The 27,076-nt window shown below is 49.0% G+C and overlaps 12 protein-coding genes across 12 annotated transcripts; 10 read left to right on the top strand and 2 right to left on the bottom strand.

Annotated features, from left to right (window-relative positions):
* Positions 1 to 152: 152 nt before the first annotated feature.
* Positions 153 to 3,332, top strand: BU24DRAFT_445496 (MFS general substrate transporter; the record flags this gene model as incomplete). The annotated part of the gene is made up of 5 exons (XM_033530702.1): positions 153 to 167; positions 1,474 to 1,510; positions 1,798 to 1,991; positions 2,043 to 2,373; positions 2,423 to 3,332. The coding sequence occupies 5 exons, from the start codon at positions 153 to 155 to the stop codon at positions 3,268 to 3,270; spliced, it is 1,425 nt and encodes a 474-aa protein (XP_033376820.1). The 3' UTR covers positions 3,271 to 3,332.
* Positions 3,333 to 4,380: 1,048 nt separating this feature from the next.
* BU24DRAFT_360215 (uncharacterized protein) lies at positions 4,381 to 4,917 on the top strand (the record flags this gene model as incomplete). Its single annotated transcript, XM_033524093.1, has 1 exon — positions 4,381 to 4,917. One exon carries the CDS (start codon positions 4,381 to 4,383, stop codon positions 4,915 to 4,917), a length of 537 nt encoding a protein of 178 aa, XP_033376819.1.
* Positions 4,918 to 4,926: 9 nt separating this feature from the next.
* Positions 4,927 to 6,082, top strand: BU24DRAFT_360149 (uncharacterized protein; the record flags this gene model as incomplete). Its single annotated transcript, XM_033524087.1, has 3 exons — positions 4,927 to 5,336; positions 5,389 to 5,491; positions 5,813 to 6,082. Coding segments are annotated over 3 exons (783 nt in total), but the record flags the coding sequence as incomplete, so codon positions are not given.
* Positions 6,083 to 6,857: 775 nt separating this feature from the next.
* On the top strand, positions 6,858 to 8,232 carry BU24DRAFT_97293 (uncharacterized protein). The gene is made up of 5 exons (XM_033534855.1): positions 6,858 to 7,121; positions 7,185 to 7,264; positions 7,345 to 7,419; positions 7,478 to 7,874; positions 7,926 to 8,232. Exons 1-5 carry the CDS (start codon positions 6,969 to 6,971, stop codon positions 8,094 to 8,096), a joined length of 876 nt encoding a protein of 291 aa, XP_033376817.1. The 5' UTR covers positions 6,858 to 6,968; the 3' UTR covers positions 8,097 to 8,232.
* A 1,357-nt stretch (positions 8,233 to 9,589) lies between these two features.
* Positions 9,590 to 11,638, top strand: BU24DRAFT_475399 (MFS general substrate transporter; the record flags this gene model as incomplete). Its single annotated transcript, XM_033532900.1, has 6 exons — positions 9,590 to 9,766; positions 9,823 to 10,149; positions 10,198 to 10,661; positions 10,709 to 10,857; positions 10,906 to 11,109; positions 11,169 to 11,638. The coding sequence occupies 6 exons, from the start codon at positions 9,590 to 9,592 to the stop codon at positions 11,636 to 11,638; spliced, it is 1,791 nt and encodes a 596-aa protein (XP_033376816.1).
* A 750-nt stretch (positions 11,639 to 12,388) lies between these two features.
* On the top strand, positions 12,389 to 14,242 carry BU24DRAFT_360163 (FAD/NAD(P)-binding domain-containing protein; the record flags this gene model as incomplete). Its single annotated transcript, XM_033524089.1, has 4 exons — positions 12,389 to 12,552; positions 12,589 to 13,802; positions 13,863 to 14,019; positions 14,080 to 14,242. The coding sequence occupies 4 exons, from the start codon at positions 12,389 to 12,391 to the stop codon at positions 14,240 to 14,242; spliced, it is 1,698 nt and encodes a 565-aa protein (XP_033376815.1).
* A 514-nt stretch (positions 14,243 to 14,756) lies between these two features.
* BU24DRAFT_97272 (DNA-lyase) lies at positions 14,757 to 16,342 on the bottom strand. Its single transcript, XM_033534854.1, has 3 exons — positions 15,984 to 16,342; positions 15,870 to 15,906; positions 14,757 to 15,816 (listed from the first exon to the last, which is right to left on the bottom strand). Exons 1-3 carry the CDS (start codon positions 15,999 to 16,001, stop codon positions 14,834 to 14,836), a joined length of 1,038 nt encoding a protein of 345 aa, XP_033376814.1. The 5' UTR covers positions 16,002 to 16,342; the 3' UTR covers positions 14,757 to 14,833.
* Positions 16,343 to 16,899: 557 nt separating this feature from the next.
* Positions 16,900 to 18,787, top strand: BU24DRAFT_381770 (dimethyladenosine transferas-like protein). The gene is made up of 6 exons (XM_033524747.1): positions 16,900 to 17,159; positions 17,214 to 17,345; positions 17,422 to 17,539; positions 17,602 to 17,705; positions 17,756 to 18,673; positions 18,730 to 18,787. The coding sequence occupies exons 1-5, from the start codon at positions 17,022 to 17,024 to the stop codon at positions 18,398 to 18,400; spliced, it is 1,137 nt and encodes a 378-aa protein (XP_033376813.1). The 5' UTR covers positions 16,900 to 17,021; the 3' UTR covers positions 18,401 to 18,673; positions 18,730 to 18,787.
* Positions 18,492 to 20,518, bottom strand: BU24DRAFT_97264 (imidazole glycerol phosphate synthase HisHF). Its single transcript, XM_033534853.1, has 4 exons — positions 20,469 to 20,518; positions 20,260 to 20,383; positions 18,730 to 20,175; positions 18,492 to 18,673 (listed from the first exon to the last, which is right to left on the bottom strand). Exons 2-4 carry the CDS (start codon positions 20,380 to 20,382, stop codon positions 18,584 to 18,586), a joined length of 1,659 nt encoding a protein of 552 aa, XP_033376812.1. The 5' UTR covers position 20,383; positions 20,469 to 20,518; the 3' UTR covers positions 18,492 to 18,583.
* A 154-nt stretch (positions 20,519 to 20,672) lies between these two features.
* On the top strand, positions 20,673 to 21,807 carry BU24DRAFT_97237 (uncharacterized protein). The gene is made up of 4 exons (XM_033534852.1): positions 20,673 to 20,838; positions 20,896 to 21,072; positions 21,162 to 21,187; positions 21,242 to 21,807. Exons 1-4 carry the CDS (start codon positions 20,719 to 20,721, stop codon positions 21,486 to 21,488), a joined length of 570 nt encoding a protein of 189 aa, XP_033376811.1. The 5' UTR covers positions 20,673 to 20,718; the 3' UTR covers positions 21,489 to 21,807.
* Positions 21,808 to 22,552: 745 nt separating this feature from the next.
* BU24DRAFT_97230 (uncharacterized protein) lies at positions 22,553 to 23,259 on the top strand. The gene has a single exon (XM_033534851.1). It carries the CDS (start codon positions 22,826 to 22,828, stop codon positions 23,186 to 23,188), a length of 363 nt encoding a protein of 120 aa, XP_033376810.1. The 5' UTR covers positions 22,553 to 22,825; the 3' UTR covers positions 23,189 to 23,259.
* A 1,172-nt stretch (positions 23,260 to 24,431) lies between these two features.
* On the top strand, positions 24,432 to 27,063 carry BU24DRAFT_403080 (uncharacterized protein). The gene is made up of 5 exons (XM_033525555.1): positions 24,432 to 24,922; positions 24,988 to 25,129; positions 25,190 to 25,707; positions 25,764 to 25,901; positions 25,962 to 27,063. The coding sequence occupies exons 1-5, from the start codon at positions 24,866 to 24,868 to the stop codon at positions 26,859 to 26,861; spliced, it is 1,755 nt and encodes a 584-aa protein (XP_033376809.1). The 5' UTR covers positions 24,432 to 24,865; the 3' UTR covers positions 26,862 to 27,063.
* Positions 27,064 to 27,076: the final 13 nt, after the last annotated feature.

Below are 27,076 nucleotides of genomic sequence, written 5' to 3'. Positions count from 1 at the left end.
CTGGCACGGTCTCTCTGTCTTGTCGATTCTCCACCCCATCTAAGACAATACACCTACCCAACATCATCATGTAAGCATACGGGACTAAATAGCGGGCTCAGGCCAGCCAATTTTCTCCTGAATTCCCCACCCAACACGCTGTGAAAGAGGCTATGGGATCAATTGTTGTATTTTGCCAACACACATTGATGCAACGTTAGGTATGGATATCATGTTCTCCAAATCTTACAGCGCATAGATAATTGTGCCATCTTTCTAAGGATTTCTCTTTCGGAGAAGGCTGTGTTGCTCTTTTGGCCCATTGATCACGATGTGCCACTGTCTTTGATTGCGCTATGCTGTTGGCAATGCAAACATAATGCTATGATGCAAAAGAGATCATGACATTGGTACTGCTTTAGTGCAACATTTAGTCATGCTGCGTCCTTCAGGGACGTAGAAACGTCCTCATGTCACATTGGCAAGACGTGCACATGTCGCATGGGGTTGGGACCAGAGTAGTACCTCGCACAAAGACTGCCCTTTGCTTGGGGGTCGGGAAAACATCTTTTAGAGACACTTGGGCCATATTTTGTTCCTTGTGTAGGATTCATTGATTCCCGCCAGACAAACAAACAACAAGAAGAAGGCATCTGAATCATGATGCCCGTGATTATGTCCGCCCATGCACAGCGGGTATATTGTAGATCTTACTTCTAGGCAAATCACATAGTTCCAGCGTGGTGGTAAGTGTGAGAGCCAACGAGCGCGCAGTGTCGCCATGTCCGTTGAATTTCGCGTCCTCCAATTCGTGATAGATCCTACATATGTCCGCCATAATAAGATGGCATTGTTGGTTGTGCGATGCTTGTTATTGGCCATATTCTCGGGTATCTTGCTCGGTACCAGGTGGGCTGAGCCTTTGGACGTTTTTAGGTCGTGCAGAGTTCGAGAAGGCTGGCTGTTTCAAGCAATGTCTGGCCAATTGCAATCGTTTCCTAGCCTTATCAACTCAACACCAGGAAATAGATGCATGCGCTGCTGCACTTGGTCAGCGCAACTGCAAATAACATCATCGAGTATATCAGCCTAAGAACATTGAATGCGGCTTACCAAAAGCACATCACTGAGAAGCACTACAGATTGCGTATGGACTTTATCCAAGAAGGATTTGGGATTTACCATTGACCAACATGCAAACTGTGGTGTAATCCTACAACAACATGGGAGAGCGAGCATCATGTCGTCAACAATGCCACTTGCAACAGTTATGATCCATTTGAACGATGCCCTTACCTTGTGCAGCTCTTGTGAAGGAATCTAGCTTGCATGCATGTATTGTATTACAGCTCCAAGGGGGACGCCGTCCTAAAACTGTATACTATCGGAGCGAGCGCGGCTGAACACTTGGCGGTGCGCCACGACTCATTGTCTCGAACAGCCTTTCCTTGTACACAGCAGAAATGAAAATAGCTCTGCAGAAATCATGAGCAGCGTGGTCCTGGTGGTGGAACGGGTTCAGCGTGGCTCAGTGCTCGCGGCGCCGGACTCGTGTAGCCAACTATCAACTGCGCAAACACCGATGAATATGATCGGAGTACATAGTTGCCCGCGAGTCCTGCATCAAATGGCATAATAAAGCACTTCACGATTTAATAGTCACTGCATTTCGATTCTATGGTTCTTGTGCGTTGTTAATCATTATGAAAGATTACGAAGATTCAACCTATTCAAGAGATTCAACATCTACGACACGACCCGTCTCCAAATCCTTCGAAGATATCCTAGAGACTATTCGCAATGAGAACGAGTCTAAAGGTCCGCCATACTCGGCATACACGCCTGCACGACGCAGGCTCATACTGGCCATCGTTACCATTGCGGGATTCTTCGGTCCCCTTTGCGGCGCTGTATACCTTCCTTCCCTGGTTCTGTTCCAGGATGTCTTTCATACTTCGGCGACCGTTATAAACGCAACAGTGTCAGTGTATATGGCAGTCTTTGCTGTAGCAGTGAGTTTTCTTTCTTATATATTGAGGCTCGACACTAATGGTATCTATTAGCCTCTCTTTGGTGCTGCCGCTTCTGACTTCGGAGGTCGCAAAACCGTTTACATAGTCGGTCTTGGAAGCTTTCTAATAGCCAATATCTTACTAGCGACCTTGCCTGCTAACATTGGCCTCTTGTTCGTTCTCCGAATCTTTCAGGCATTCGGATCTTGCATCGTCTTCTCTGTGGGCGCGGGTACTGTAGCGGACATCACCGAGCCAAAGAGACGAGGTGCTGCACTCTCTTGGTTTCTACTTGGGCCCCAGCTAGGTCCTATCTTGGGACCCTTGATTGGTGGCCAGTTTGCTCATGTTGCACGCTGGCGTTGGGCTTTTGGATTCTTAGGTGGGTAGCATCATAGTTCAAAGAGGACATCAAACTAACCAAACATCAGCATTGGCATGCTTTCCACTTTATCTTCTCATCCTCTTCTGTCTCCCCGAGACACTACGCTCGCTCGTAGGCAATGGGGAAGCTTTAACTAAAAAGCCGTGGTTCTTCTTGCCCAAGTTCCGCCAAATGCCCATCGAAGACATCGACGGCAAGAAATTCCCCAAGCCTCCGCGACCAACCCTCAAAAAGTTCCTACATCTCCTCGCATACCCTCCCCATCTCATCGTCAGCATCAACGGTGCCCTTCAATTCGCAGGCCTCTACGCCATCTACATCACCTTCCCCAAGGTTTGGCAGAAAGAGTTCGGGTTCTCCACCCAAGAAGTCGGCTACGCATTCCTTGTCCCAGGCTTTGCCCTCTTCGTCACATCCATCGCCGTCGGTCGGATCTCCGACGCCATGCGCGCAAGGGCAATCCGCAACTCACCCAACGATAAAGTTGTCCCTGAGCGACGTATCCCCATCCAGATCGTCGGTTTCGTCATCGCGTGTGTGGGTAAGTTGATGTACGGATGGTTTACCAAGTACCGCATCAACGCTGCGGGTGGCTTGTTCGGATCTGCGTTCGCGGCTGTCGGCACGAGTATCATCTTCGTTACTAGCACTTCGTTCCAGACCGAATGCGATCCTTCGCAGGCTGCAAGTCTCGTGGCGCTTGGAGGATTGCTGAGGAACATTGCTGCTGCGATTGGAGCTGTCATCATGGATGAGCTTGTCAAGAGGATGGGGTATGGATGGTGCTTCACTGGGCTGGCGGCTCTCGATATTTTGTGCATCCCTGGTATCATTCTAATCATGATCAAGGGTGCCAAGTTCAGGGAACAATTGAACCAAAAGATGAAGGCCTGATTGTGGAAGGATTGTTACGATTATTTTTGTTGCTTGTGGCGAGCATTTGCATAGCGATGGCGTTTAATCTTCATTTGCATTTTAAAAAGATTACACATTAGATCTTTGGCCGTGAGCCGGGCAAAGCTAGTTACTTATGATGGCTGTCTATAATAAAATAATAATTTCTCAAAACAACTTTTTCTGCTCAATACTTTTGTTTCTCAAGTGCAGAGTAGTATAGGACGCGACGATTCTATTCGCAGGTCACGTGTAGCTTGACACGTTATCGAGTAAAGCATCCACAAAGTTACAGAAAAGTATTATTAACATTTGCCATTTGGATCTACCGAGCCCATCTATCGATTGCGGGTTGTTCTTGTGATGCCCCCAACTACAGAGGAATCTATAAATGTGAAAACAGTAGACGCAAACGCTCTAAGCTCTGAGTACTTATTGGAATAGAAGTTTCTCAAAGCGGTACACGAAAGAGTGAATGTTACAACATCCACTTGGTCTTGGTGCCTGATACATTCGAGTCTATTAACTCATATACAATGCCAACGTTCTCAGTGTAAAAAGAACTTTCTTTCCGGGTGGGCATATCGTCCCCTCAGGTAATCATCTATCTGAATCTAATTACACCCCACGTCATCAAACAAACATTTTCGTGGTTGCCTTGAATATGCAAGGGATGGTATCACCTAAGTTGTTATGATGAAATGATGGTGAGCCAGAATGTATCAACGACAAGTCTGCTATGATTTGAACAAAAAGCTCGTCAATCTGTTCATAATAATACGGATTGACATTCTTTCTATTCAAATATGTTGCAATTGATGACTGGTTGGTAGAACATCATCGTCATTTGTCTGCAGCTATGACACTCTTAGGCGTGTTACACCACGTCGAAAACCGCGATTTATCATTTCTTTGGCCCCTGCCATTCGTCGCAAGGAAGTGTTCTATTGGTTGACCGTATCTCAATCAATTTCTTCCATAAATGCCAGGTCCCCTCCACATTGATGTCTGCCTGATTCCCACACATAACCTTTTGCAGCATCCAGATCATCGACCATTCAATCTATCATCATGACAGATGTTGCTATCCAACCGTTCCAATCCAATCTCATGGATGACGAGATCATGGCTCTTCGCCTTCAGCTGGATGAGGTTAATTCATTCGAGAATCCGACGTCACTAAAAGGAAAATATCGTCAAAACAGCCCGCCCGATGATGTAGTCGCTTTCGAAGGGTTCCAAGCGGAGGTATTGGCACATATAAATTTCATGCGGGACCTGAGGCTCGCGCATAGTATTGCGAATGCCGTCGATGCCGATGCTCAGCTCATCGCGGAGCTCACAGCCCTAGACGTACAGATACAGGAAGACAGGCGTTTCGCAATAAGGCTGGACAAAGAAGAGCGTGGAACGGCAGATGGTAGTGAAGATATAGATTGGACCCAGTCTGAAACGCCTTTCAATGCGTCTCATTGCTTGATCGGGCTCGATGATGACGAAGAAGAACCAGAAGCCGGGCCGTCCATGACTTACGCGCAAAGACAAGCCCAAGCCCTTGGTAAACTTTCAGAAGAGCATCGCTGCGTTGCATGCTTTGGAGATTTCTGTGGGACGACAACAATCAAACTTTCATGTGGAGACCGATAGTGTCGCGGGTGTCTGGACAGGCTTTTTCGTAATGCTTTCAAGGATCAAGGCCTCTTTCCCCCTCGATGCTGCCGCGAGCCCATAGTAATTGACGTGGCACGCAATTATCTTCCCAAAGCTACCCTCGAGGCCTTCTTCTGGGCAGAAATTGAATTCTCCGTGCCTAACCGCACCTATTGCAGCAACAAGCTGTGTGGGAAATTTGTACCTCCTGATAGAATCGCGCACGAGATAGCTTCCTGTGCTGCTTGTCTGGCAAATACTTGTACGACGTGCAAGAATGCTTCTCACCCAGATACCGACTGTCCAGCAGATCCACATATTCAAGCGGTGGTATCTTTGGGGCAACAGGAAGGCTGGCAGCGCTGCTACAAGTGCCGTACGATGGTCGAATTGGATCATGGCTGTAACCATATGCGGTATGAAGTTGCCTGGACTATGTCGAATTACAACTCTAACATGTTCAAACAGCTGTGTGTGTAGCGCTGAATTCTGCTACTTGTGCGGTGCTCGGTGGAAAACCTGTCGCTGCGACCAATGGAACGAGGATAGACTTGTTGCTCGAGCCCGAGCTGTCGTCGATCGAGAGGCAATTCATCAAGCCCCACTGATTCCGGTAAACCTCCAGCGCCAACCACCAATTCACTGGCCGGACAATGAAATACCAGTCGAAGGAGATATTGTTGGGAATGATCTGCATGAAGATATTGTCGACGACGAAGTCGAAGACCATATCGAGGAGGCAGATGATGTTGTGAACGATGATGGACTTGAAAATGCAGTTAACGAAGCGAGACAAGCCGTTAATGAGGTTTTGGAGGAAGGGGCAGATGAAGATGTCGCAACACTTCAAGTAGAGCCTGTCCTTGATGCTGCTTCCGATAATTCCATTGAGGATCGAATTGATCCCCCCGCAGAACGGGTTGAGCAATTTGCTATCACAGATTTAGAAGTAGATCGTCTTGTTCGAGAAATGGCCGAGACTCTTCGTGCAAATCATGAATGTCGACATCGGGGCTGGCTTACGAGGATCGAAGGAATGCAAGGTTCAGGAACGAGATTTCAATGTGAGATGTGCTCGAGAAGACACTCCAAGTTTATTCTCCGCTGTCCACGATGCCACATCGAGATCTGCGCTGGCTGTCGCCGGAATCGTTTACGTTGAACGTATTCCCATAGAGGAAGTAATTGTACTGGAAAGTCCTGTAATATTTCAGACCGGCTGTTAGCAGTCCCAGTTGCCTAGGTTGAAGCAGAAATCAACGTTGTTATACAAAAATGCTGACATCTCATACTGTTTTTTGTCTCATTGTTGTGATCACCCCACCATGTGTGGCCTTCAGTATTGGGAGATTCGGTCCTTCGAAAACTGCCAAGTTATGTTTCAGTGAGCTTTATGTGGAGGACGTCAAAACATTTCGTCAGCTCAAGCCCCCAATGTAAGCCATGACCCAAAAGAGCAGTAAGCTACCTGTAATGCAGTTTCCATCCGGTGGGGCCTTGCTCCCCAATTTTGCCGAAGACAGGGACCACGCGAGAAACGTGTGGGGAAACATCACGCTCGTCACAACCGAGATCCTACTGGGCAATATAGCCGGACGAAACATGGGCATGGCATGCTTCAACCACTAATCATTAAATGTACCCTTCCTGCGGAAAGCGGGCTCGGGCTTATATGTCGCTCGAGATTGGTCTTATCTGCGTGTATCCTCCAGAATCACAGTCTTGGTGGTGAGTCGAGATGGTCACAGACGACATGGGTAGCTACGCCCCGCACGACATTACCAACCAGACAGAGGGATGCTCGCATGAGGACCGAAAGCATATAAGGACCGATGTTCAGTCGTTGTGGCATAGTTGTGTTCGCAAAGTCTGTACATCGAGACAACTACATAGCCTGCTAGAAGAACCATACGCGACCATCTCAAAGCCTGGAGAAGATTCGTACTTTGAAACAGTCCACAAAGTCCCCCAGAATCAACAAGTCTGCAACTCTTCGCTTTGCACAGTAACAACATACTGGTCACTCAGCTGCGTCATTGTAATCGGCGATGGCGACCACAACTTCGGGCCTATCGACCACAAACAGTGCCACGACCAGGGAGGTTGAAGAAAATTATGGTACAGAGAGAATCGAGACAGCGAAGCCGCCCTTGACCCACACTACGACTAATATCTCTCTTTCTCCTGAGCTTTTCGAGAAGGTATAGGATACTGCACTTGTTGGAGTCGTTGACCGTGGATTAACAACTGACAATGATCCATAGCTCTACCTCGCACCAAAGGTACCACATGCTACGGAGCATATACAGCGATATGCAAATGCAACACCTTTGGGTTTCGTTGGGTATGTTGTACCTCTAAGGCGCTCTTACATTGGATCCAGTGGGTGATCATTGCGCAACTGATATTAACATGCCTTTGCAGCTTCGTTATTTCGACGTTCACTTTCAGTATGGTCTTGATGGGTTGGGGAGGAGCTAGCGGACTACCAGCAGTTGCGTGGGTATACTCCATGTGAACTTACTCGAGGGCTTTTTACTGACATTGTTGCGAACAGCGGCATCTTCTTCTTCACCGGTCCAGTGCTCCTTCTCCTCTCCACAATCTTTCTTTGGATCCAAGCCCAATTCTTCCCGATGATGGTCTGCGGACTATTCTGCGTCTTCTGGCTATCCTTTGGCCTTTTGCAGCTCCCAACACTAGGCTTAGCTACCGCGTACTCCGCAACTGGAAATGCGGCGGAGGGAGCAATTTCTAAAGAAATGAATGCAGTGGTCGCACTATACCTACTCGTCTGGGGGTTTGCTCTGGGTACGTTCTGGCTGTTCACGATCCGTATCAATGCTGTGTTCGCTTCCATATTCTTGTTTGTCACCCTGGGCTCATGGGTGTTGAGCGGAGCCTACTGGAAGCTGAGCCTAGGGGATTTCGATCAGGCACTCAAATTACAAAAGGTCAGTATCTTATCGCCTCGAATATTTGAACTGAACTAAGGATGGTCTAAGGCTGGAGGTGCGCTTTTGTTCATTGTGGCGCTACTAGGATGGTACATGATTGTTGTCATGATGGCTGCAGAAATGCGCTGGACAGTCCGACTACCAGTCGGTGATCTCAGCCACTACTGGAAGCGGACGGATGTCGAATTGGCGGCTTTGGAAAATGAGAAAAGGGATTAGGTGAATACGCTTGTCGTTTCGGCTCGTCGGATGTATAAATGATACGTCCAACGAGAGATGGTTACTGTGGAGTATCATATGCTCAGACATCGCCCAGGACGTATTGGTGCCAGCCATCCAAGAGAATCACAATTTACTAACTGGAAGTTGATAGCCTAAGCGGCAGAGTTTTGGTATTGATGACATTCTGCAATCTTTTTGTATTCAGTGTTGGGAGATTACTTATGGAAAACACTCCTTTTCCAAACTCTTTCACTTGTATAATTCTCGCTTCAGTGCTCAAGGCATGACGACAAAAACGATATCCCCGACCTAACAATTAGCCAAATGATGGACTGGGATTGAATCTCAATGTGGAGTAGCAGTACAATGAGTCCCACATAAACGCTAATAATGGGAAGCCTAGATCTAGTCAAAATTGGCTTCATCAGAAGGATGGTTGTTTCTGATTCCTCAGTCAATGCCCGCATTCCAACTGTAGAGGGTGATCAAACTTAGCCGAATTTTCAAGAGTCCAGACTCAAGTTGTAGACTATGTGGATCTTCTACAAGGATGGTATTCTCTGCGGATGCATGAACGAAGGGTCGATGCAATGGCATTATTGATTCGATGCTTATATCAAAGGATATGCATGGATGCGTGCCATCCGAGTGGCTCTCATATTTATGATTCGGAAACCATACTCCCGTAATTCCGGTACAAGTCTGTTCTTCAACAGTGCGCAGGGCGTTGCGGAACTAAGATAGCGTCCAATAGTTCCGATATCGTATTTCATAGCACCTGCTGCGTGAGGCATCTGACAATTGATCGTCCCTGCATAGTTTCCATGGCCACGGCACAGGTATGCCTGCAGACAACCAATACGAGAGCGACAAATCATTCGTATGCGCTCAACTGCGCAACATTAATCTTACCTCGTACTAGATACGAGCAGGCAATATTTACAAGCGGCCATCTCATCAGTGAACCAATTCAAACTCCTCGCTCCCTATTGTAGCATCCAATATCTGTCAGCGACGTCATAATTGCTTTCCGGGAATAAGAACGTACTTTGTAAGAGGAGTGGTGGTTAAGTTCATGCGCGGATAGTTGGAGACAGAGACTTAGTCGGTTGACCTTTTCCGAGCGATGAATCAAGCGGCCAAGACATGAACGCCACCTCCCTGACTTTCCCCAGATCCCGCAACGACCAAACCAGATCCAGTGCCCTAGTGGCCCGCCGCAGCCCTATGTTTATCTTTCCGAGAATCCGCGAGCTCTTCGCTTACGATGTTTTGCGGAGGCGGCACGGTAACCCCATATTTCTATGGAGAACGTCCGGGGACCGTTATCAGACGGCGGAACACGACGAGCAAGGGATGGATCTCGTACGCTCGTACTTAAAGCATTTGAATTCCCTGGCCTGGGGTTTTTTCCTTGGGGAGATACTTCGTCCTAGTATTGATACATCTGTTCTTCTTTGCTTGTGACGGAAACCAAATCAACCGTCGTGATGGCTGACCACGACAAGTCGACTACAGAGCACATTGATGCCATCGAAAGTGCAAATAATTCGGAGCAGAACGTACCAATCAAACATGTCAACAGCGCCAACGAGGAAATTGTGCAGCACCTACAGAATACTGGTGAAGAAGTTGGTATGACATGGCGCACGATCATGGCGGCAGTCGTAAGTTTCGTCATACCATCCACCGGCTACCGTTGGCTGACCATCTCTTTACTCAGTCCATGGGAATGTGCTACAATGCCTATCTCTTCACGCTCTTGATTCCACCTGCAATTTTGAGCTTCATCAATGCAGACCTCGGCCCAGATCCCCGATTCACTTGGATCACAATATCTTGGAACCTCGGAGGAGCTATGTTGGTCACCGTTGGCGGACGCCTATCAGATCTGTTCGGCCGCCGGTGGTTCTTCATCGCAGGGGCTATAATCTTGATCATTGGTAGCATTGTATCGGCGACAGGACAGTCGATTAACCAGATGATTGCGGGAGGTGCCCTCTTTGGAGCTGGCTCGGGATTTCTAGAAATGGCCTTCGGTGCGGTCCAGGTAGGTGCATCTTGATTTCCATGAGGGAAGCGCTCTAACATGCGTCAGGAAATTGTCCCCAGTAAATATCGACATGTGACAATTGGTCTCTTCGATGCTGCCTCCGTCATTGCACAGATCATGCCACTCGTTGCGTGGGTTATCATCAAGCAAACTGGCAACTGGCGAATTGCGTATTACATGATGATCGGGTTCCAAACGATAAATCTTGTGCTACTGTGGTTCTTCTATTTTCCTCCATCTTTCAAGGAAAAGCAGGCGGAACATGGAAAGTCTAAACGCCAACTTCTTCGGGAGTTCGATTGGCTTGGTCTTTTCCTTTTCATTGCTGGATGCACGCTGTTCATCATTGGAGTCAACTGGGGTGGATCACTTTATCCTTGGACGTCCGCGACTACCCTTGCGCCACTCATCATTGGCTTCCTGACTATTATTGGTCTTGGGTTTTATGAGGCTTATGGAAACCTCAAGGAGCCTCTTTTCCCACCACGTCTTTTCCGTGCTATGCGACAGTAAGTTATCTAATGACACCGCAAAGATTGTCGACTCACCATGTCAGTTTTACCGTACCTATGCTCGTTATGGCAATTGGTGGTATGCAGTATTATTCGAATGCGACATTGTGGAATCGCCTGTCCCAAATATTGTATACCTCGGATGAGATATCCAAGGGTCTATATGCAGAAGTTCTACCCCTTGGCTCCGTCCGTAAGTGCAACCCAGAGAAGCCACAACGAGAAAACTAATTGGTTGCAGTCGGAGGAATTGTTGTAGCATTCAGCAAGAAGATCGGTCATCAGCGATGGCAGGTCACTTTTGCTGTAGCTCTTCAGACGGCATGCGTAGGTGCATTGTCGACCGCCACCATCGACAACCCGGTTAAGTCTATCATCTTGACCTTCTTTGTTTCACTTTGTACGTCGATCAATCTCCTCAACGGAATGGTGCTCGTCGGATTCGGTAAGACCCTTCAGCTCTTATACATCTCATTGAGCTCAATATGCTGACCACCTCCGTAGGAATTGTCTATCAAGAAGATATTGGCACTGCAGCCGGCCTTGCCGGAACCTCGCGACTCCTTGCAGGTGCCGTTGCAACCGCAATCTTCAGCAACGTAACCAACAATAAATACGCAACAGAGCTTCCAAAAAGGGTTGGGGACAATGTCTCCAGCTTCAACTTACCCAGCGGAACATTGGCCCAACTTATCAAAGCGGCTCGCGCCGGCACTGCCGCAGCGTACAATGCTGTACCAGGAATGACCCCAGCCATCCGAGCCGCAGCAACTCTCGGTAACAAAGAAGCCTATCTTAGCGGTGCACATCTTTCATACCAAGTTGCGCTGGCGTTTGGTCTTGTCGGAACGGTTGCTGCGTTTTTCATCCCCAGTGTTGACGAGCGGAAGTATACAGCCAAGACGGTTGCTATTCAACAACAGGACCGTAAAGCATTGGAGGAGAAGAAAATGGCAGGAGATACAACTGCGTAGATTCCATGTACTCTCACATAAGATCTTCCGAACCAAGTAATAATACTTAAAGAACCGAGTTGATGTGTGCTTCACCCACATGCTTTATGCACGTGTGACGTCGTCCCATTCCGCGCTTCACGCTATGTTAAATCCGTAGTCACCATTTCCTGAGTAGGCAAAAAAGCTTCACTTTGCAGTTCAATACATGCGGTTGATCGCCTTAAACACGATCCTTGCCATGTAGGCGTTCCAATTGCCTATTGTGGCGAAACGCTCTGCTCTAGTCTAGGTTCGACGTCGCCAATCGCGATTCAACCCCACATTTCACCCCAACTACATGTCACAGCTACCCCAGGATGGGAACACACACGCGTGTAATGCCTCGGTCGTTTCCCCTCAATTTTACCCCACACATAGCATACGAGTACAACATGTTTGTGACATTGTTGACTACTATTATATCCAATGGTTAATTCCTCTCGTCCGACGGTGGCCTGCTAATTGCTTGTCAATGCAAATCAGCATCCGAGGATAAGTCTTGTTATTCTGTTCAACGGTCTATAGCTCACATCAGCATCGAGTTGGAGAGTTTAGGTCTATCCGAGATCAGGCGATGACTGGTGGTGGCCCTACATGTAAATCTTGGTGTCAGTTATAAATACCGAACTCTCTGGCTGTTCTTCTGCATTTCCCCGAGCAATACCGTTCAAAATCCCATATACTGTCTGGTCTGTCGATACAATTCCTGCTCTATCACATAGATCCAGCATGGCTTCTATTCCCGTCCCAAAGGAAGCTACCAATGGTTTCGCCAATGGTGATGCCGTTCCTCACTACGATGCCATAGTGGTTGGAGCTGGATTCTCTGGTATCACAAGCCTCCATCGACTGAGGAAGGACGGATATAAAGTGCATGTTTTCGAATCTGGCAAGTCCCATCACTTTCACACAGACATCTGAACCTAAAGGAAGAACATTGCTAACGCCCATCCCACTGCAGCATCCGACTTCGGTGGCGTCTGGTACTGGAACCGCTACCCCGGCGCTCGCGTCGACAGCGAGACACCCTTCTACCAACTCAACATTCCCGAAGTGTACAACACATGGAACTTCACGTCTCGGTTCTCGGACCACCGAGAGATGAGAGAGTACATGGCGCACTGCGACCGCGTGCTCAACCTCCGCAAAGACGTATCCTTCAATTCGTTTGTCAACTCCGCCGAGTGGGACATACAGAAGTCTGAATGGCACGTCAAGACGAAGAACGGGAAGCAAGCTCGAGCGAGGTGGCTCATTTTGGGTACGGGTCTGCTACACCGGACGCACACGCCTAACTTTCCCGGGATTGAGAACTATAAGGGTATTGTGCATCATTCCGGAGCATGGCCAGAGGAGACTTCCGTAAAGGGGAAGAAGGTTGCGGTTATCGGTGCGGGCGCCACGGCGGTACAGATTGTGCAGGAGTTAGGGAAGGAGGCGTCGCAGCTGACGCATCTCATTCGGAGGCCGAGCTACTGCTTGCCGATGGGCCAGCGTGCATTCACGGTAGAGGAACAGCGCGGCTGGAGAGGATATTATCCTGCACTGTTTGAGGCTGCGGCCAAATCGCCAGTGGGGTTTCCAACTCTTCGGTGCGACAAGAAGATCTTGGAGACGCCAGAAGATGAGCGAGAAGAGTACCTGACTGAGCTGTGGAAGACGGGTGGATTCCATTTCCAGCTCAGGAATTACAGCGATGTAATATTGGATAAGGATGCGAACAAGATTGTCTATGATTTCTGGAAGCGGAACACGAGGGAGAGGTTGACGGATCCGAAGAAGCAGCAGATTATGGCGCCGGATGAAGCACCGTATTATTTTGGTACAAAGCGGATACCTCTGGAGCAGGATTACTACGAGGTCTTGAACCAGGACAATGTCGACATTGTGGATCTGAATAACAACCCCATTGTGTCGTTCACTGAGAAGGGAATTAAGCTGGGAGGCGAAGACCAGGAGCGAGAGTTCGATTATGTCGTGTTAGCGACGGGATTCGACTCATACACAGGTTCCCTAACGCAGATGGGCCTGAAGAGTAAGGATGGTGTCGACATCAAAGATGTCTGGAAGGATGGCGTGAAGACTTATCTGGGAATGATGATGCGAGGTTTCCCTAATGCATTCATGTGCTATTCACCTCAAGGTAAGATCAATGACTGCACGTGCTCCTGCAATGGATTTCCATGGACTGATGACCTTCCAGCTCCAACACCACTTGCCAACGGGCCAACTATCCTTGAGATGCAAGCGAACTTCATCTGCGACACCATATCTGCGCTTCGTGCTCAGGGTGTGAAAGCTATTGAACCAACGCGCCAAGCAGAAGAAGAATGGAAGGCTGGCATGAACGCAATGAGCAAGTAAGTGAATGCCCTATTTATTCGGATACCAGGCTTGGACAACGCTGATCAATTATACAGAGGCACTCTCTACCCGTATACTAGCTCTTGGTGGAATGCTGGTAATGTTCCAGGAAAGACGTCAGAATTCTTGATTTATATCGGTGGCATCGACATGTATGAGAAGCAATGTCGTGAAACTATGACAGGTTGGAAGGGGTTTGAAATTGCTGCACAAGCATAGCTACCGGCTAACTAGATATCGCTCATATTATTATGTTTCCCCTTGACTCCAAATTCACCATTATTGACGTTAGACCAACCTTAGGTCAGTGACTGGAGCGCATAGTCTCCAGAGTTTCCACCTGCATGCTAAATACAGGCATCCGGGAATGTCTGGCTTGTAACCCTTTTGATCGTCGCAAGAATAGATGTGCTCTTAGGGCAAAAGCCAGAACTGGAGCTAACGTGCTCAGATATAGGCAAAATATGAGGAGACCAGTCGTATGTATCCTAGTTGCTTCATGTTTTGCTTCTCTCAACCACATTCACTTCTTGCTCCCGCACATGCCTCGCTCCCTGTACCGCTTACCAGCGCTCCTTCTGCTCCTGCAATGCCAGCCACGCAATCAGGCATCTTCGCTTCCACTGAGTCTATTGAGGACCTACACGACCCAGTAAAGACTCAGTGCCTCACCCCGGGTGAATATGAATATGTAAAACTGGAGTTTGGAATCGGGACGAAAATGTGATAGCCTTCAAGATCGGTCATAATGATCAGACCGTAGTTAACTTGTGGCTGTGTGGATCAATCATGTCTTTTCTGACGCACGATTCAATCCGAATCCTCTTCATCGTCGGATACGACCTTCTTTTTGCCCTTCTTCTTCGGTGTGCCGTTAGCTTTGGACTTTTTGCGTTCGACCTGGCCACCGATCCGCTCACGCTCCCCCGCGCCTGCTTCTTGCAATTCTTGCTCCAGCGTTTTGAATCTCTTACTTTCGATATCCATCCCGACTAGTTCTTCGAGGAGTTTTATCTCTCGGGCCCAAACAGACTTGTCCTCAGTCTTTTTCCCATTTTCGTCCTTGGCGTCAATGGGTGTCTCAAGGACCATGGGAAGACCGTGGAGCCGCTCGTCATTGACGATGTTGTGGAAAGCACGTAGACCAAGATAGCCTGTGCCAATCTGTGCGTGAAGGTCGCGATGGGAGCTGTAGGGCGCTTTGCTATCGTTCATGTGCAATGCTTTGAGGTTTTCAAGTCCAATGACGTCGTCGAACTCTTTCATGGTCTTTGCGTATGCTTCTGGGCTTCGAAGATCGTACCCTGCAGCGAAGACATGGCAGGTATCCAAGCAAACACCCACGCGGTCCTTGTTATTTACGAGCTCGATGATCTCAGCGAGGTCTTTGAAGGTTCCGCCAATAGTGTTCCCGAGTGTGGCCATTGTCTCGAGAACTGCGATAACCTCTCCAGTCTCAGGATCCTGATGAGCCTTATTAATGTTCTCCGCGATCAAACGAATGCCCTCTTCACGTGTAGTAGCGTTCGAATTTCCCGGGTGAAAGTTGTATAACTTTATACCAAGCTTATGGCAACGAGTGAGATCATCTCGGAATGAATCATAAGCTTGCTTTTTGCGTGCTGCATCTGGATGTGCGAGATTCACTAAATACGACCCGTGAGGCAGGCAGCATGCGCCAGGCTCTATTGAATGCTCTTTACAACCTGCGATGAACAGCTTGGCATGTTCAGGGTCCAGGGCGGGATTGTCCCATTTTCGTTGACTCTTCAGGAACAGCGCAAAAGCATTTGCTCTGGTAGATATCAGCAAGGTTTCATTTAAACAGTGATAGGAGGATGCTTACCCAATATGTAATAAGTTCGGAATCGCGTTGTGGACACCTAGGTTCCAGGACGTTAGCGATCAATTTGACGTGAATAAAGTCGATGAAAGCGAGAGAGGGATATTCTTTGCATACCTCCTGCCATGCTGACATGCGCGCCAACGCGTAATTTTGTGTCTGGAGTCCGTTCCTGAAGTGGCTCCAATTGCGACTCCTTTTTAGTTGTCCGTTTGCGCTTGACCTTGACTTCGGCGCTATTCTCTTCAACCTTGTATTCTTCCTTGACACTCTTTTCCTCCTTTGTTGCAGTGCTCGTCCTTGCACGCTTGACAGAATTTACGGTCGCTTCCGCTTTCCTTTTCTTTCCCTGGCCGTTGGTCTGAACTGTGGTTTTTGTCGCTGTGACGGTTTCCTCACTCACGGCATCGTCCGGAGGCGGCGATAGAGAAGAACTAGGAGACTTCTTCAGCTTCCGAGCCATATCGACGTATGAAGACTGTTGGGTCTGTGTTGATTGGCTAAGACTGTGTATGCTGCTTTCCGCGTAGCCAGTATAATGGCGAATGGGATTGCCTGGACGATGAGTAGTGAGAGAAGTCAATGGGTTGTAGTGGGTAAATCTGGTTTGACAAAAAGAGTCGCTGGTGAAGGTGCGGGACTCGTAAGATTTATATGAAAGTAATGGAGTTGAAAAGAATCGAGAAGAGGAAGTGAAGTGTCGTGACGTCGACGAGTGAGTCGCGAGAGAGGCGCAGGGAGAAAGGAGAGAGTGGAAATGTTGGTGTCGAGGGTAAAGGTGGATTGTCGTTTTGTGCATCCAGGAAAGAAGTAAATGTTTATATATGCTTTGGCTTCTCTTCTCTCTTAGTTTGCTTTTGTCGCAAGCCTTCCGAATAGATCTTCAAGTTAGTTGTATGTTGGTGTGCCTTAGGTAGGTACTTGAGGTTGATGATGCGGAGAAACGCGTCATCACGTGCTCAATTCCGCTAAGTTTTTCTTATCGATAAAGTATTTTCTGATGTTCGGCCGCCAAACAAATCCCCACCAAAGACGTCGAGCCGAATCTTTAGATTTTCCGAGTATTCTCTACAGAACGCCCATATCCCGCACGACTCGCCTGGTCGCCAATCGAAGACCTCCTGCACTACCCTTCTTTTGTTAACCAGCCCCAAAATGCCGAAAGCGAAGCGAAAGAGCCAGGGCGGGGCGGACAGCTCGCCCTACTCGAAACCGTCTGCGAAGGCTGCTGCAGCGCATTCCATCTTCAAGATGAACACAGACCTCGGACAGCATCTTCTGAAAAACCCAGGAGCAAGTGGTATTCTAGTCGTACTACACAGTTTTATTGTCTAACCGGCTATCTAGGTAGCTGCTGCGATTGTTGCTAAAGCCAATCTCAAGCAGTCCGACCATGTCGTCGAAGTCGGTCCCGGTACTGGAAATCTTACTGTTCTCATTTTGAAAGAGGCAAAGGCTGTGACTGCTTGCGAGTTCGATGTACGTTGCTGCGACCCATGCGACTATTCCTCTGGGAAAGGACGTCTGTCCTGGGACGGTATACTAACTTCTGCAGCCTCGAATGGCCGCCGAGTTGACCAAACGAGTACAAGGAACACCGTTGGAAAAGAAGCTTAAGATTCTCCTGGGCGATGTGATCAAAACAGAACTCCCACACTTCGACGTTTGCATCAGTAAGCGAACCATGAGCAGCATCTAGACGTGCTTCAGTCAGACCTCTACTAACATTGAATAGGCAATACTCCCTATCAAATTTCCTCCCCTCTCGTTTTCAAGCTCCTCAGCCTTCCGAACCCGCCCCGATGCGCTGTTCTTATGTTTCAAAGAGAATTTGCAATGGTAACAGCACAGGAAGAATGTTCTATATATAAGAGACTGACAGTGAGCAGCGTCTCTTTGCCAAACCAGGCGATAAATTATACTCGCGCCTCAGTGTAAACGTCCAAATGTTTGCCAAAGTATCCCACGTCATGAAGGTTGGCCGAAACAACTTCAACCCCCCTCCGCAGGTCGAGTCGAACGTCGTGCGCATCGAACCCAAGAACCCACGACCACAAATTAGCTACGAAGAGTGGGATGGTCTATTGCGTATTGCATTCGTGAGAAAGAACAGGACACTCCGCGCTGGCTTCCTCGGAACAGCTGCAGTGCTGGATATGCTGACGAGCAACTATCGCCTGTGGTGTGCGCAAAACGACATCCCGGTGGACGACTCCCCAGTGGCGGGTGAAGATGAAGTAGATGGAATGGAAGTGGACCAGATCGCAGAGCCAGAGGAGGAATTCAAGGGATTCTCTGATGCCGAAGACGACGACGAGTTGCCCGATTTCTTCAAGGAAATGCAAGCGAATCAGAAGAAGAATGGTGTAAACAGGAAGAAGAGGGGAAGGGTGACGGAGCTGGTGCGGGAGAAGGTCCGAAAGGTTCTCGAGGATGAGACGGAACTGGCAGAAAAACGAGCACGACTTTGCGACGAAGGCGATTTCTTGAGGCTACTGTATGCTTTCAACCAGGAGGGCATACATTTTAGCTAAAAACAACGCAACCTAATGTTGATACCATTAGTCCATGCATTGACGGGCGTTTGGGCGCTTCATAGAAGGTTTGATTGCGAGGCGTTTGGATGACACAAAAATTACGTGGCATACTTGTTTGGGGATATCATGATATTGTATTTTCATATTGGTCTAAACAGCCATCTATCATTTATACTTTCATTAGACTGCCTCCTCGAACTGTCGGACCAATTGTCCCTGTTCTTGTAGGTGATCCTTAACCTGCTTGACAGTGTACTCTCCACGGTGGAACTAACTAATGTTAGAAATAGTTATCAAAGTCAGGGGCAAAGGGGTATTCCACTCACCATGCCAGCGCCGAGCGCGGCGTCCGTGGTCGTCTTATCGAAAACCTCATCAAAGTGCGCCGGGTTTCCAGCTCCACTGCTTGCAATCACAGGAATGCTTATGGCAGCCTTCACATCATTAATGAGCTCGAGATCAAACCCGCTATTCGTGCCATCCTTGTCTATGCAGTTCAATAGAATCTCTCCCGCGCCCATAGCCTCAACAGCAGTGACGAGCTGTCGAACGTCGAAGTCCCTTCCCTCGCGGCCGCCCTTGATCGTGCATTGGTACCAGCAGTACTCCTCGCCGTTTGGTCCTTTCGTCGCTGTCTTGATCGTGTGGTGTGGTGTTGCGTCTGGTGAGCTGACATAGACGCGTTTCGGGTCGACGCTGACGACGACAGCCTGGTTACCGTATGCGGAGGAGATGGTCTCGATGGCTGTTGTGCGTGATAGCGTCTTCCCCCGAGCGTAGTACTCCTCGGCTGCAGTCACGGCGTCAGATCCAATGCTGACTTTATCGGCGCCGGATTTGAAGTACAGCTTCGCGACATCCAGGGCCGAGATCTTAGTACCGTCCGTGTCGATTGTGTCGCGGATTCCTCCACCGATGGTCAGCGGGACGAAGACGGTCTCGCTGGTTCTCCTGAGGATTTCAAGCATGGGTGTGTCTGCGACGGGGGAGTTGCGGAACGAAGTGATGTTCAAGAAGGTGACCTCATCCGCGCCCTGCTCGTAGTACTTCTTCGCCATCTCCACTGGCTTGCCTAGATTCCGCACCGCACCGCCGGCCGACACGCCGTCCTTCTCACGCACATCGTACTGATCGCCTTTCGTGACGACGAGATCTCCCGAGTCGTTTGTCCGGACGTCCAAGCACGCGATCACCCTCCTTGTGAGACCTTCTTTCGTCGACGCGGCCGATGGCTTCTCTGGCAACGGCTGGCTCCTCTTGCCCTCGAGGAAGGCCTTTAAGACCCTGAGACCTGCGGCGCCGCTCTTCTCAGGATGGAACTGCGTCGCGAAGACATTGTTCTTCTCCACTGCGCCGATGAACTCCTCATCCCCGTACCTCGCAGTAGCAACAGTCCAGCCATCCTTCTCCAATTCCCCCTCCTTGTACAGCGCCGCATATGAGTGTACGTAGTAGTACTTCGAGCTCGGACGTAGTCCGTACAGTGACTCATCGGTGACCTCGCCCGTCCGTGACGTGTTCGCAGAGTTCCATCCGATGTGAGGCACGCTCTTGTCCGTGTCCTTGAATTTCTGCAGCCGTGAGGGGATCACGCCCAGACCTTTGACATCGGGGTCCTCTTCCGAGCCTTCGAATAGAGCCTGGAGCCCCACGCAGATTCCCATGAAGGGCTTGCCGGCTTTGATGTGTGCGCGGATCGGCTCGACATAGCCTGCGTTTTCGAGCTGCGATAGGCAGTGGCCGAAGTGGCCGACTCCGGGGATGATGAGTTTCTAATGGACGTCAAAGAGAATTCTGTTAGTTATATGTATACAATTGATCGGAATGGAATTATCATAGAGAATGTTCTCAATTACCTCTGCAGAAGGGACATCAGCGGGCGACCTGACCCATACTACTGTGTAGCCGACCTTCTCAATTGCATTGACTAGTGAACGAACGTTTCCTGCGACATAGTCGAGGAGGTGGACGGTAGGCATTCTGTGATACTCTTCAATTGGAAGGCGTTCAAGAGAGCGAAGAATGTGTGAAGTCGTGGAGTCAACTGAATGCAACGATGACTGACAATCTAGCTAACTATGAGTCCCCCAATTTTTTTGCTGGACTCATAATGGCCCCGCGGCGCGAACTTATTACTATGACTGACTATTGTTGGCGGGGGTAGAGAGAGGGAATGGCGATCGGCTCCGATTGGCCAGGCGCGGATCTGATGCCAAGGCCAGAAAATATCCCTGTCGCGAACTTTTTGTAGATGGACATGTCCTCGTAGCGACAACACAAGTTTTTGACAACCAAACCACAGAATCCTTGTCGCAATGGTTCGAAAACTCAAGCATCATGAGCAGAAGCTCCTGAAGAAGGTCGACTTCACAACCTACAAGTCCGACCAGGGCCATCGCCAGAACGACGTCGTCCGCAGATACGTTATCCAGAAGGTATGTTCAGCAACGACACACGTCCGACTTCGATTGAGCATTCTAATGCGCATCCAGCCCGACGACTACCGCAAATACAATCAACTATGTGGTAGCCTCCGACAATTGGCCCATCGTCTGGCAAACCTCGATCCCTCCGATCCATTCCGTCGCAAACACGAAGATCTGATGCTGGAAAAGTTATTTGATATGGGAATACTAGGTACTGGTGGAAGCGGTAAAGGAAAGCTTTCTGTGAGTTTTCCACCTAGCTTTCGCTGGCTGTAATAATATAAAGGCCGCGACTTTTGGGCATTATGGCTAACAGAATCTTACTATCTCAGGACATTGAAAACAAAGTCACCGTCAGGTAAACCTCCCCTTTTGCCCATCAAATCAATGATCTAGCAGCTGACAGAATTAGTGCTTTTGCGCGACGCCGCCTCCCTGTAGTTATGACCCGACTCCGGATGGCAGATACAGTTCAAGCAGCGACAACTTTGATCGAGCAGGGTCATGTCCGCGTGGGCACAGAAGTCGTGACGGACACGGCTTTCCTGGTCACAAGAAATATGGAGGACTTCGTTACCTGGGTCGACTCATCCAAGATTAAGAGGAACATCATGAAGTACCGCGATAAACTGGATGACTTCGATTTGGACATGAATTAAGCGACGAACCTGCGTGTATAGCGAAGCATATCATGGCAGGAACTTGCATGTAAAAGGACCGCGACATCAAAATGCAGGAACGAACCGGGGACATAAACAAGGGTCAGCGAGCATTCAACTTTCATAGGGAAAGCGGGCGTTTCATGGGCATATTGCGATCTTGGGTGATTTCACCCTGCGTATACGATCTCCGAGTTACCAAAAACCAAGTCAAGATTCGATTTCGAAGCGTACATTTAGAAGAAGGGAGGGGATCTAGGACTATGACGTAAGAGGTCTATGTTCAACATAACATAGGAGTTGATTGCAACTTAGAACTTAAGGCGTCCAGATGTGCCTGATCTAGCACAGCTGCGTTAGGTTATGGGGGATTTTGAGGGCTCGCTGCCGATAGGCCCACCTTTGGCGACTGAGTACGTGGACGTGTCACTGGCATATCATCGGTGTCGACGTTGGGGGCCTTTGTCGCTCAAGTCGTTGACCATCGAGATTTGACAACGTGGAGGAACCACGAATCAGGATTAATGCAAAACCACACACAAGGCTACTGAAGAAAAGCAACCTCCACAACTATGAGCCTTGGCTATCGACTCCACGTATTTTGGGAGTAATGCATAGTGACGGCTGTGGATGGTACTTAGTTCAGGCCCCAACGCTGGCGCGGCGCCTCTACGCCTATGGCGTCATGGCGTAGCAAGTCAATGTAACTGTATTGCAACAAACAAAGAATAACCTCAAACACCAATACTTTGAATCCTGTCTCCGTGCCAACTTTTTTGTCGTTTCCCGTGGATGGCCTGAATATCATTGCATCTGCAGTGTCACTCAAAACGGCACCGCCTGTCTTAGCATGCGACTGGGAAAGGAATCGTGGGAGTCCGTTCCGAATCATCAATGGTCAGGTCGTAAATTTGGTCCATCAGTATGGTTTAGGAATGCTCGTCTCCCCTTGCACCTCGAGTGAGCTACAAGTAGATAGATAGCCGACCTCTACCACACATCTGGACCGTCAGGCCGGCCTCGCACTTTTTGCACCAGTTCGAGAAGGTTAATATAAATCAACAGGAACATATTAGTGGCTGCCCAGCAGGTTATGGATTCTGTTGATCACAGAGTGGAACATGCATTCGGAAAGATCCTAAGCCTTGTCAATAGAGCTGGATAGTCTGCTAAGAGCTTGCACAGTCGATGTGGAATTCACACCGGCTGTGGCCCGTGGTTCCTGTTCACTAGCATCAGGTCCACCGACGGACCTTATTATTAGCATTGCGAGTTCCGCTACTATGGTACAATAGGGCCGGATCATCACAAGATAATTGGGGGTCGAAAAATGTCCGATGAACAGGACGACTCGGGGTCGAGAAAACCGTGACGTTCATGCTATTTTGCTTCTTTTCTTTTCTTTTCTCGTCGTCGTTTGCATGTACGGGTACAGACTTAAAAAACTCGCGCCGAACGGTTTATCAACTGAATGTGCAAAAGATCTAGGATTGCATCCTGATCTAGGTGCAAATTATGCAAAATCTACGACGACCAATACGAGTATTGTGTTGAACATTCTTCTGCTAAGCGACCACGGCGACTACATCCAGGGGCACCGGATGGGATCTGGATCTATTGTATGGTCTGAATCCTGGATGCTTGGCTTTCCAGGCGGGCCGCTGGACATTTCGGTCTTTGATGTGCACTCGATCCGATGAGGGAACAGTTGGCATGGGCATGGCCGCGTGGCGGGTACATGTTTGGGGGATGAGGCTAAGCCGTGAGAGCAGTGTATGCCCAATGGGGATATTGGGGTGGATCGACAGCCTCATGGAGCCACATTCACCAGCCGGATTGGAATTGTCAGGGTAGCTGATTCAGTCGCGTGTGCACCAGAACGCAAGGATAGGGATGGGGCCATAGATACGATGCGATATAGATGGTCAATCTACAAGATGAGACGGGATTTAGGTTGCTGATGTGCATATCAGATTGTCAGGCAGACAGCGGTTTCGAATTCTATGTGGTTTTGTAGCATTTGCACAGCCAGCCGTTGGCCTCGGACTATCTTATCTGCACACCTTGTGCTCAATTCAATATCACATCTTCACGCTGCACAAGATGCAGGGAGTTCAGGGCAGTGTCTTGGTTGATCTATCTTAAAATATACACGACATAGCCGGGTCTAATTGGTTGGTCTTGTGGCCGGCCTCGCCGAGTGAAAAACCGTCCCCAACAGCTTCCCCGGATTTATATTGGTGTCGGTATTGTCGGTATTGTCGGAATGGAAGTGTGAACGAAGATAGACCATTGCGGGACTCCATGTGGCAGGCAATACAATAAGGCAACAGGAGGCTTTGGGGACAAGTGCAAACAAGCTCTTTAACACCCCAGCCACGGCCAGCGCTGTGATGCTATCGCATCCGCTTCGCCTTATATACCGATTTGAGACAGTGCAATTCCTTTACCGAACCTTTTCGGCCTGTCGTTCCCACAGTGTACGAACCCGTCTCCACTTCGTTTGAGCCTTAGCCACACCTTAATCATCCTGCTGAGTCGAATCACAACTCATACCCACAGCACGATCGTCCCCAGCTTCCAAGCGGGAACCGTTGAGAAACGATCAGAAATGCAACGTATTGGTTGTACAATATACACAGCTGTGAGCATCAAATTGACCCAAACACTGCCCCTTGACAACCGTATATACAAGTAGTAATTATTAGATTCCCGGCATTACTTATTATCCTCTTTAAAAGGGAGAGCTCGGCCAAGGTTTGACCTCCAGTCAGCCTAGCCATTGGACTGGTAAGGCTAGAGTGCATGTCTGCCTTAGTCGAATTGGCATCATGTACGAGCTTATAACTGTTTTGAGCAACATGTTGCGAGAATCACGTGTGCCCTTCTCCATACCTCAACCCGTTTCTTCCAAGCCATTGGCACTACCCATTTCCACCCCTACCACTATCCGGATCCTAATTCCCCTACCCTACAAGTACCACGAGGAATCAAAACAAAAAAAAACAAGCTTAGAAGGATATACTCCATCGGTCATGGTACAGTAGCACCATGGCTTCCGTGACTAGGGGCCTCACACCCCCGTCCGACCCAAAGAGCCCCCCAGTCTGACTTGCGGATCGAAGCATCCCGTATACTGACAGTAGCTTCCATACTTCTGCCAGTCTTAGTCCTCACCTCATACAAAGACTGTGGAGCATCTTCCCTTTACGTAGCCACCACTCGCTTGATCCGTTATTTCTATCTAGATTTCCATCTTTCTCTGTGTCACCAGTCTCAGTCTCCTTCACCGTTGTATATCTATCTTTTATTTTCTATCTGCATTATAGGAATAATCGCGTACATACGAGTCTCACTGCACCAAGTAACAAGTCAGGATGGTCGGCGTTCCCAAAAGTACTGGATGTTTGATTTGCCGACAGCGAAAGATCAAGGTAAGCAAGTCCATTAATAGCAGTCTGGCTCTCAGCAACATTAACTTGACGTTATAAAACTACAGTGTGACGAGAACTGGCCCCACTGCCGCAACTGTTATAAGAATGGAAAACAATGCCCAGGTCCACCTGAGCGACATACGTTCAAATCTGGCTTGTCGGGCGTGAAAACCAGCGCGAGGGACAATGAATCAACGCGCATCCTAAGTACGCCCTGCTTACCCCACATTTCCAAACCGGCCAAACTCTCTGACTGAACTTCGGCAGACCAAAGCTGCAATCAACTCACCCAACTCAATGCCAAATTATCTCCCGATGGGGGTGGTATGTTCCAGAAATGGCGAATGTCGTCCAAGACAAGAAACAACAATGGCGTGCAAAAACGCACTTCGAAAAGCCCTCGCTCAACCATTAGTCCCAGCTCGAGTGCTAGCCCTCCACAGATGACGATAGCAAGGAACCCATCACCACCACAGTACATGATGCTGACACGTGCTTTCGTCGAGGCCCTGAATACTGGAAATGTAGGCCACCGCATGTCCGCATTTGGCCCTTTCATTCGGGAGGTGCCCGCGCGAATAGGACACAATGCAGCTCTCGACTCTGCGGTGGTCTGCCTCGTCAACGCACATTCCTCGATGGTAGGCAATCAAGGAGGTTGCGAGATCGTTAATCCGGGACTATATCTACACGCTGTTCAGACCTTGCAATTGTGTTTGGAAGATCCCGCCCAGGGGATGTCCTCAAACACGCTTTGCGCGTCTGTTTTGTTAGGCATCGTGGAGGTATGAAACAACTATTCTATATCAACTGGCTGGATTACTCATTGACTCTTATGTAGGCTTTAGCAGGCCCTCGGGAAGGCAACAGATACCTTGCTCATGTTGGCGGGGCTGGACGTCTTATGGAGATCCAAGGTCCTAGGACGTGCATAGACAAGTTCACAAGGGAGATTCTCCGGTTCAACAGGGGAGGCATTGTACGCGTGCCTTCATTATTATCTATTATGATCGCATTCAAAATTCTAATTCGTTTTTAGATCATTACATCGCTCTACGAGAGAAGACCATGCTTTCTCACGACACCAGAGTGGCGCGACATCGCTTTTGATAAATCCGGTTTATCTTACGAGGACTGTTTATATACCGATGTCCTTCAACGCATGGCTGACTTCCCTGCGCTGCTGAGAGAACTTAAAGATCTGGAACAGGGTAACCACAATATCATGCCAACTCTAGACGATATCCTATTGCAGGCCGACCTTCATGTAGATCTTGACGACCCATCTATAAATCTAGACGCTCCTCTGGACTTCCTCTCTGAGTCTTTCGAACCGCCGCTCGAATTCTCGCTCGACCCGTACCCCTTTGACGTCTCATGCGCGAATGCATTCCCACCCTCGCAGTCATCACTCATCAACAAACTCCACTGTCTCAAAGAGGAATTGTGTGCTCTCGGCACGCAGCTCAACGCACGACTTCTAGACGGCTCCGCCGCCATCGAGCTACCCTCCATCGAAGAAGGCAGCCCAATCCCAACAGCCTTCCACTTCTCCGGCTGGCGCGTCACCGTCGCCTACAACTGCTTCTGGGCCCTCCTCATACTGACCAATAAACTACTCCTCAAGCTCCTCCCAACCTACGATCCGACGAAGCAGATGCTAGAGGCAGAGTGCCGAACGATCGCATACGAGATCTGCAAGACGTGGGAGGACTCGTGGGCCAGCAAGCCGATCGGCGCATTCCACACTGGCTTCAGCTTCGTCATGGCCTATGAGTTCTGCACGCAGGACGTCCAGGAGTGGATTCTGAAGGGCTTAAACGCTCTGCTCGACTGCCAGCGCGTTGCCTCGTTTCGATGGTCCCATGAGAACATCATGGCGATGAGTGGTAGGCTCACAGGCGATGGGCCCGATCTCAAGTTCACACGTTCGAAGTAATTCAACGACTCCTTACATGAGGTAGCCAAACGGCTACAGTGTATTGTACGATGTTCATTTTCTCGCATAGCGAAATTGGCGTTATCGGAGCATCACGTTGTCATGAATCATGAAGATATCCACCCAGGTACTTATTCCAATCATGTTTGTTAGTTTTTGTAGGCAGATTCAAGCAATCAGAAATTCCACCTGCCTAATTGGGGCTAATGCTTTTG

The sequence above is a fragment of the Aaosphaeria arxii genome, assembly GCF_010015735.1.
Source record: "Aaosphaeria arxii CBS 175.79 unplaced genomic scaffold BU24scaffold_18, whole genome shotgun sequence".
Taxonomy (NCBI): Eukaryota; Fungi; Ascomycota; class Dothideomycetes; order Pleosporales; genus Aaosphaeria; species Aaosphaeria arxii.
The sequence above is the reverse complement of the archived record's forward strand: the minus strand, read 5'-3'. Positions and strand labels throughout refer to the sequence as shown.